At 27.8% G+C, this 9828-nt stretch overlaps 1 protein-coding gene across 4 annotated transcripts in view; it reads left to right on the forward strand.

Moving 5' to 3' along the window:
* Positions 1-7643, forward strand: part of LOC107072268 (uncharacterized) — a 497052-nt gene extending 489409 nt beyond the window's left edge. For all 4 annotated transcript variants that reach the window (XM_089176139.1, XM_015332047.2, XM_015332048.2 and 1 more), the window contains 7 exons: positions 232-868; positions 1104-1326; positions 1414-1553; positions 3202-3354; positions 3940-4120; positions 4209-4348; positions 4549-7643. In XM_089176139.1, coding sequence (XP_089032265.1) covers positions 505-868; positions 1104-1326; positions 1414-1553; positions 3202-3354; positions 3940-4120; positions 4209-4348; positions 4549-4817 — 1470 coding nt within the window. In that variant the 5' untranslated portion in view covers positions 232-504 and the 3' untranslated portion in view covers positions 4818-7643. The remainder of the gene's footprint in view (positions 1-231; positions 869-1103; positions 1327-1413; positions 1554-3201; positions 3355-3939; positions 4121-4208; positions 4349-4548) is intronic.
* Positions 7644-9828: the final 2185 nt, after the last annotated feature.

A 9828-nucleotide genomic window follows, 5' to 3' on the forward strand; every position in this document is an offset into this window, starting at 1 on the left:
TGTTAATCCATTTGGATTTTTTTCATATCATAATATTTTATTGAAAAGCTAAGGAAATACTCGTCTTACGGTAAAGTAAAACTAAAAATAGCTATTTCTCTTATATTCAAAGGATTTTTTGTCTAGAAATACAATATTTGCTGAATTATATTTCTTTCTACACATAATCGTACATTAAAGAGAATAATAATTCTTTGTACCTAAACGTTCTGTTTTTTTCTTTTGTTACAGTCTTGGTGTACCAGTACACCATAGAAGAGCGAAAAATGAGTATGAGAAGAACAAATGCTAAGTAGCAGGCTATATAGGTACGAAAACAGAACGAGGAAGTAACTAGAAAAGAGAAATATAAAGAACAAAGAGTCGTAATAGAAAGTAGACGGATAAAGAAGAAGAAAAAGTACAGGAAGAGAAGAGGACTTCAAAGTTAACAGAGAAGGAAATAGAAGAAAAAAGGAGCAGGAAAGAATAAAATATCGAATAAAGCAAATATATATCGAAAATATGACGACGAGTAGAACTTTAAAAACTACATGGAGACTAACGTGGTTTATCTGCCTGTTATTGGCCAGCTGTTTAGCGCAAACTTCACCAATGTGTCCAGATCAACGTGAGATCTCACCATGTTCCTGCTCCACAAAAAAGGCTGGCTTGGATATTGTTTGCGAGCAGACTGATTTAACACACATTGCTACAGCCATGAATGCTCTCAAAGGAAAACCAAATACTGTCATTTTCTATTTGAGACTCAGACACAATAATTTACCTAAACTTCAAGGCTACATGTTTCTCGGTCTGGATATACGTCATCTTACTATCCACAACAGCACTTTGGCTGCAGTTGAAGAATCCTCCTTGAACTCGATCGGTAAGTCGATAAGATGGATCAAGTATGATAAAATTTGTTTGTTTCCTGAAAAAAATTCTGTGTCTCCAATATAAAAAATCATTTTTCTTAATCTTTAATCAATCTTATTTTCATTTATGTTACAGAATAAAGAAAACATTATTTACTTAAAGATTGAAAGATGAAGCGATTAAAAAAAGATTTTTTATTTCAATAAATGTTGTCGATTATTTATATCTTTTATCATTTTTTACAGGAAACAAATTGACACAACTGGATTTCTCACAGAATTATTTAGGAACCGTTCCATCCCTGGCGTTACGAAACCTTCATCATTTACTTATTTTGAATCTTAATCATAATAAGATCAGTGCCATTCATGCAAAAGCTTTCGAAGGCCTCGACACACTTGAAATTCTCACTCTCTACGAAAATGAGATATCTTCGATAGACGGGGAAGCTTTTAAGGGACTCGATAAGTATGATATTTAAATATTTTGATAATGAATTAAATTCCTACATAACAGGTCAATTTTTAATTAAAATACAAACGATAATGCCGACAGTCGAAAATTAAAACGCCTCAATCTAGGAGGGAATAAATTAACAAGCGTACCAACATCTGCTCTTTCCTCGTTGGATATGTTGAAGAAGCTGGAGATGCAAGAAAATAAAATACGATCTATCCAGGAAGCAGATTTTCTAGGTAAGCAAGCGGATTTAATTTATCCTTGATTAAAATTCTACGTTCAATGTTATTGTGCTTTTCTTCATTTAAATTTACGATAACTATAAATATAAATATTGTTTTATTATTATTTTAGGATTATAAAATTTTTCATTTAAGCTACCACTACTTATGTATAACTGATATTAAATTATAAGAATATAACTTTTGTTAAGACTTTGACTAGTTAGGGTATAAAAAGATATGAATATAGGTTTATCGCTAGAAACTGTCTCATTTGTACGATCAAATCTAGATTTTAAAGTCTATTTATTCTTTACCGTTATTTATATTAAATTATCCTATGATATAAAGTTTAATAAGGATTAAAATGTTGTTTACTCGAGTTATTTTAAGAAAATATTAAGAGAGTTATAAATAATAAATAAAAGTTACCAAAAGTTTAAATATGATATATATATATATATTAGGGTGGGTCAAAAAAATCAATTATTTTTTTTTTACAAGTGCCACGGAAAAATGGGTTGCTAGACACCTTGAAAAATTTCTCACAAAATATGAGCTCTTAATTTTAATAGGAAGATCCTCCGCATCGCAGTTTTTTTATTTTTTTTCTCAGTCCAATAGAATAAAATTCATACCTCATCATTAATTGATTGTACAAAAAAATGTTTAAAAAGAATTTTGTAGGAAATTTATTGCTCTACAAAATAGGTATTTTATATTTTTTCCGTAAACCTCACCATTTGAATGATATTGAAGATTTAAGTTTGATTATTTTAAGACAAATTTCATTTTTGTTTATGAAAATTATAACTCGACAATGAATGACTATTATAAAATACAGAATACAAATTTTTGTAGGAAATAAACTGATCTGTAAAAATGGTGTCTTATGTTTTGGCGATTAAATTAAGCGTTTAAAAGATATTCATCATCAAACTTTCATGTGTACTGATTTCTGTCTCTGAATATAATAAATGTTCGAATGTTTCTCCATTTCATTCTAAACAATTAGAGACACACATTCTATTGCGCTTTTTTACATTTTTATAATATTTTTTAATTGATTTGAATTGATATTGGAACAATACATTGATATATTCTCCTTATATAACTTATATAAGGACCTAACCTATATATATGTATATATATATATATTGATTTTTTTTACTTTATTAACCCCTTAAGCAGCAATGATTTTGAAAAAAAACGCCCTAAGAAAATCATTTTTTTTTTTTGCATAAAGACATAGTTTAGAACATTGTTTTGACAAAAAAATTAAAAAAATACAGAAATAATCAATATTTTTATGTTAATTTTGGATTTTGGTCCACATTACAGAGAAGAGCCGAATATTGCAATGTTACACATACGTCGACTTTTTAATCTTTCTTTTCGAATTACTATTTCGGAAAAAACATTTTTCGAAAAAAAAAACGATTCTTTTTCTTTGCTTCCACATTCTTATTTTCCATTTTCTATTATATTTAAATGTAAAAAATCATAGAAATATAAAATAATACGCTGCTAGAGTTAACTCGAGTGTGCTGCTTAAGGAATTAAATAATATCAAATCCATTAAAAAAAAAAAAAAAAAATTAATTTGATGTTCTTCCTAGAAGATAATTTTTGTTGTGATTATTGATCTACGAATTTTCCATAGGATTAAAAAATTTGGACTCATTAGGACTGGCGCACAATCAGATTCGATCTATACCAGCTCGTGCATTTTATGATTTGTCACAATTAAATTCTTTGGAGCTTGACGGAAATGAAATCAGCTATGTCGATCCAGATGCATTTATTGGCCTTGAAGGTGAGTTTAGTTGATTTACATGAAAGCATTTTTCCGAAAAGTGAACTTGTTTTTCCACTATCATAAAACAAATTTTATACGTTATTTTATAAAGATAGTAAATTTTCTTTAATATTTAAAGTGAGACACGGTTTCTCCACTTTCATTGAAAGTTACACAATTCTGTTTCGAAAGAAATGTGTGTACTCTTAACGTCATACTTTAATACTCCAATAATATTGCAAAGTGTATCCCACAAGCGTGATTTAATGTATGGAAGTAGTAGGTTGTACGCATCGCGGATCACTTATGTAGATCACACACACACACGTGTAACACGAATATGTATATGCAAGTAAGAGTGTATTTCATGTGGGATTTTTTAACCTTCGCGAGGATATATCAAAACATTTAATTACAATCATTATATAGTTCTGCAGGTTACGTATAAAATACGTAAAATACGGGGGTCTATTTATCTTCCAGATATTAACTTTAATTACCTTTAATTAACTGTTTGATTTCGTATAAATTCGATATTTACTCTTCCATAATCACAAACACAAACAAAAATATCTCCTTTTTTAATGTTTTTTTTTTTTTCAGAAAATTTACAATATTTACGATTAGGTGATAACAATTTACACATGGTACCGAGTGATGCTCTTAGGCGCCTTCATCGTTTACGTCACCTTGACTTAAGAGCAAACAATATAACTGTGCTCCCAGAAGATGCTTTTACCGGATACGGAGATTCAATATCTTTTCTTAATCTTCAGAAAAATTTGTAATTATAATTCATATTTTGATCTTGTAACTGTCAATATCGACACATATCGTATTGACATAAACGTTCAAATTGTTTAATCTTACAGAATTAAAGTACTACCACCGTTAGTATTTGAAAATTTAAATTCCCTGGAAACGCTCAGCCTACAAAATAATAAACTCACTCACATACCAGAGGAAGTGACAGAAACAATCGTCGACACATTGCGACATATCGACATAACAGGTAATGATACGATTCAGTTTCTATAAATAGTTCTCATAATAAACGTAAAGTATTTCATTTTAACCACACCACGATTGAAAAGACCTCTTGTCAATTTTTATATCAAATTTTAAAATAGACAATCTTGATGATACATAAAATTAAATTATCAAATATTACGAATAACTGTTTAATTTATTTTATTATTTTTTTTTATACAGATAACCCGTTGATATGCGATTGTGAGCTTCGTTGGTATCCAGCCTGGCTTCAAAATCTTCGTGACAAGGACGACGAAATGATGTCAAAAAAGCGTACGGTTTGTATGATGCCGACCGAGCACCGAGAATACTCTGTGCAAAATATACCCTTAGAAAAAATGGGCTGCGTCAGAAAGAACGAGGAGAAAATGTCGCTGAATGGAATTGCCGTTTACCAGAGCATCTGTTACGTTAACTTTTTCGCATTTTTCTTCGTTGTCGGCTTGTAAAACTTTTGTTTATCTATCTTCGTCATTATAATTGTATTTCTTACCTTTTTTTTTTACCTTGCAAGACGAAAAGTCCTTATCATGAGAAAAAAATCGCTAACTCGAAGAAAAAATTTTTTTTTATTTCAAATAAAACTAGTAATCATTGTGTGGTAATTATTTAGCGTGCTATTTATTTATGATTTAACGTATATTGAAGAAGTCTTTTAGATACATTGAGATCTCGTTCCAATCGGATAGAGACATTGAATACGCTCTATGAAAGATAACAATGAAAGTATAAGAAATTTAAGATATCTTATTAACGTAACGTATGTCGTAGTAACGTTTCTCGTATTCTAATAGTAGTTATACTTTCGAACAGAGTATTCGTAAGTAACTGCGACAATCGATAGTTCTACGACGATTAGATCCTTTCACCTACTAAATTAGTCGATTAGCACTTCTGAGTACGTTTCTACGTTGCGTCACATGTAAGAAATATACAGGTTCTATTCGCAGAAGATAGATAGCGTCCCGAAAGGGGAAAAGGTTTGAGGAATGAAAAGAAAGTAGACTGAATTTACACACGGATTGTTCAATGTCTTAGATCATAGTCGTAAGATTCTTTATTTAATCAACGTCAATGTTCGAAGAATCGTCTGGTTATCGTTCTATTAAACAAGAAAAAGAAGAGAAATAGAACGGAAATTTATTCCGTCGATCTCACGGAAGCAAGTCTCGTTTGTTACGAGTGCATGAGCTTTCATCACCAAAACGTTACATATCAATATCGTTGCCAACCATTTTGTGAATATTCTTTAAGGTTGCGAAGCGAAAGGAGATTAGTATAATTGATAAAGAAAAAGGTGACAAAAAAACCTTTGTTTAAAAAAATTAAGGAAGAAAATAATATAATTAACTAAGGGGGTCTAACTGCTCAGATCGCTCAAAAAAGGAATATATTCTAAAAAAAATTCATAAATTCAAAAGTATAATTTGAAATATTTTTATTTCTAACTACACAGCAAATTCCGACTTCAGGAATTATTATAGGAATTATTATGTAATTATCAAGAATTAAATTATACTTAAATAAATTCTTGACAGAAATATTTAAAAATTACGGTACTGCAGCAGTTTCTACGGAAATCCTCGATACGGCAAACACTGATACAGATTTACGAAAACGCAAGATGAATGTAAAGATGTTTAATTTTTTTGAAAAAGAGTATTTAAGAGTTTGAGAGAATAATTATAAATCTGATATTATTTTTTTGACAAACAAAATGGCGGATTGGAAATCGCTAATATTCTTATTAAAAAGTGACTAAATTACTTTAAAAAATTAGTATTTGAGGATTTTTGAGACCGCTTATTATGAATCTAATATTTTTTTTGTTTAAAAGACATAATAACGGACTTAAGATTAAAGATTTTAATTTCATTTGTAATTAAATTTCTTCATAATTATATAAAATAATAAATAAAATGTATGATCATTAGGAATACAGTTATTTATTACTTTAAAATATCGAGAATGAAAGCTACATTTGTGACTATTTGTAAGTAACTCTTTGATCAATTATTAGGTAAAGATTTAATAAAAAATTTGAACCCGATTAAAGCTCTCTTAATCGTATTTGTCATATACTTAGAGCCCAAAGAATAAATATTTGTGATATTACATTGACGAAAAATATCCAGCAATATACTCTCCATTAGCCTCTACATTTATTATTTATCTAAATTTTTAAAAACATGACTTACTTGTACCTACTATCAGGCAAAGATTCTTTATTTATATGTTTGAATCAGAATAATATTAATTGCATTATGCGCGTTTAAAGACACTATAATTTTCGGGCCGCAGTAAATCACAAATGCGTTGCTCTTAATGCTTAAGTTTCAACTGATAATTTACAGGTGTGCATTAGCACTTATTCATAACAAATGGTTGATGAAAACGCTACAGGGTCTGTAAAACATATTCCATGGTTAAAAAGACCGAAACGAATATTTGTTTTTTTTTATTTCACACGCGTTTTCGGTATTTAAAATTAGTATACGACATGTATTTGAAAAATATTAGCTTATTTGCAAATAGAACTGCTTCAATATAGTGTACGGATTGTTTTTTGACTATCAAGGAATTTATAAAATACAAATTTTTTTACGTCTGCTTACCACAAATATTCCAATTGTCGGAAAATAATCCGTATATTGTATTTTAATGTCGCTATTCAAGAGGAAACTAACTTTATGTGAGATTCAACATAACAGTGCAGCTAAGTTACGCGTATATTGTGCGAAAAGCTTCCTTAAAGATGCTGCTGTGCCGCAATTTCATTTTATACTTTTGAATCTATGAACTTTTAAAAAATAGTCTTATTTTAGCAGTGAACCTTGATGACTCCTATAATAATAGTTATAATAATAATTTAATAATATATAAATAATATAATAATAAAAATTAATAATAATAATAATAATAATAATAATAATAATAATAATAAAAATAAAAATAATAATAATAATAATAATAATAATAATAATAATAATAACCAGAACTACAAGAAAAAGAACTTAAGCAACAACAACAGCAACAATAAGAATAGAATAAACTTTTTACACGAAAATATCAATGCGTTACAAATGCATGAACCGATTCGTAAATAGACGTTCTAATGTTTTAATTATACGTATGTTATGAGCGTTTTCACGTTTATTAAAAAGATTATTTAAATAGGAACACTTTGATAAAATTATTTTTTAGGAGAAGAACACTCCTGAACACGTATTGGAATATATAACGAATTTCTTTAGAATAAATGTAGCAATGTTAAATTATTGGAGTAAATTATTGAACTATATTGTACTATATAGTCGATGTAGTAATTAAACTATATCTACATTGAATTATCTTGGGTTGAGTCAAGGAAAGAACGGGCTATTATAACAGGTAAGAATATCTTCAATCGATTCAGATCGTTAGTTTTCTCGTTTATCTCGTGTAAATGCCAGTGTAGTCGTTGAAATGACATAACAACTGTTGATGACTCCTAATACACCGTACAGGAAGCTGACACTTGTCAAAGCTAGTAGAGTACAAACGTGGTTATTCACAGATCTCGTTGCTCCTCTTTCATGACTTTACAAATCTAAATGCTGATATTAACGTGCGCATTAAATTTATTATTACCAATCACCATTATACTTAAATACGTATGGTAATTGTACCTAATATGGAACTATAACTAATATGAAGCCCTGTAAACAATGGAAACTATCAGACACCATGTTGAGTGCTTCATTTATTATAAAAAAGAAACAATCACATAATTATTCAAATTTGTCTTGAAAGTCTGTTATTGAACACAGGGCATTTTTGTATTTGACAGGGTTTCAAAGTTTCTACATGCAAGTTAAATGGTCAAATTTTTTAGTAAAAATAAGTTAATTATATAATATTATATATACAATGTCGTAAAATAAAAAATAATATTATATGTTAATATTATATAGTAATATGACATAATATTATTTTATTATACTACTTTATAATATTACTTTATAATATTATTTTACTACTAATTTAATATTATTTTTGCATAATTTAATATTATTAACTTTCTTATTTTAGAATAATTTTTTATATTTAAATACGTGGTAACCTAAAATTAAACGCCTTGTATTATCTGATTAATATCACAAATGACAATGTTATTAAATGTTAATTTTTCTATTGAAACTATATATATGACAATAAGAGAAAAATGAAAACATTATTATAAATAATTCGGCATTCGTGAAAAGGTTGACCGTACGATTATAGTTCTACATGAGACCCTGGTACTAGTCTTACAATTAGTCCAATTAATTCAAGGTCGAATTCTTTCACGAATTCTACTATAATATAATATAAAATAAGTGTAACTAGCTAGACAAGATTTTTTTATTTGCATTCTTTATTCTAATAAATATTTAGTTTCCATAATTAGTATTTTAAACTTTCTTTATAAATTCCTTAGATGTTGAATATATTGGATTTTATATTTTTAACTAGTCATTTTTAACTTTCTTCGCATCAGTAACGATAACTTAAAAAATTTTTAAATATTAAAAATTTCATTTACGGTTAAGTCGACAAAATCATAAGATGTATTCATTTTAAGAATTAATGCGAAATTTTTATATATCTTTTTGTGGTTAGTGCTTTCTTTATTTCAAGTATAAGTGAATTCCAAATTTCAAAAAAGGATATTAATTTTAAAATTAGAACAATCAGAAAAATTTACCATCAGAAAACTAGTTAACTTGCAATAAAAATTAACTATCCGTTTAATAATATCTAAGTCACAAAAAAGTTATTATGATTATTAATTGGTTTTAGGAACTCGACAGTTCATTGTCGCAAATACTTTATCCCGCCAATCGAATAAAAGCACGCATTGCCTAAATTGATGAATTTAAAGAAGGCGATATACTAGAAAGTTCTAATACTCAGTGAAAAAATTCACAAATATATTTAGTGGCCCAAATCAAAACTATTTTGGAAATTCTGAAAAAAATTACAAGTAAAAATTCCATTCTAAAAACATTTTTTTAAATCACGTAAATCTGACTAACAGCTCGGAAGTAGTTAGAATAATAGTTACAATTTTGAAAGTAAAAAATGCAAACTTTTATACATAAATGTTAAAGTTATATCAATGTTACATGGTAATGTTGTATCTCTAGCTTTGAACAAAAACAGTTACTAAAAATTTAATTTATTAATTTAAAATTATTACTATGAACGACAACAACGTTACAAAAAAACAGTTTTATAAAAATATAATGATCCATATCCAAGTAACTTCTTTTCAGTGAATTCAAAAAATAAAAACTCTTATCACACGTAATTACGAAGTAAAATAAGACATTAAAAAAATATATTTTATTATAATTGATTAAAAATATGCAATGAATGATAACTATGTTTCTTGAGCAAATTAAATTTTGAAACTAGCAATCACAATAAATTATTACA

The sequence above is a fragment of the Polistes dominula genome, unplaced genomic scaffold, assembly GCF_049000335.1.
Source record: "Polistes dominula isolate Pdom_NZ unplaced genomic scaffold, Pdom_raw_medaka contig_21, whole genome shotgun sequence".
Taxonomy (NCBI): domain Eukaryota; kingdom Metazoa; phylum Arthropoda; class Insecta; order Hymenoptera; family Vespidae; genus Polistes; species Polistes dominula.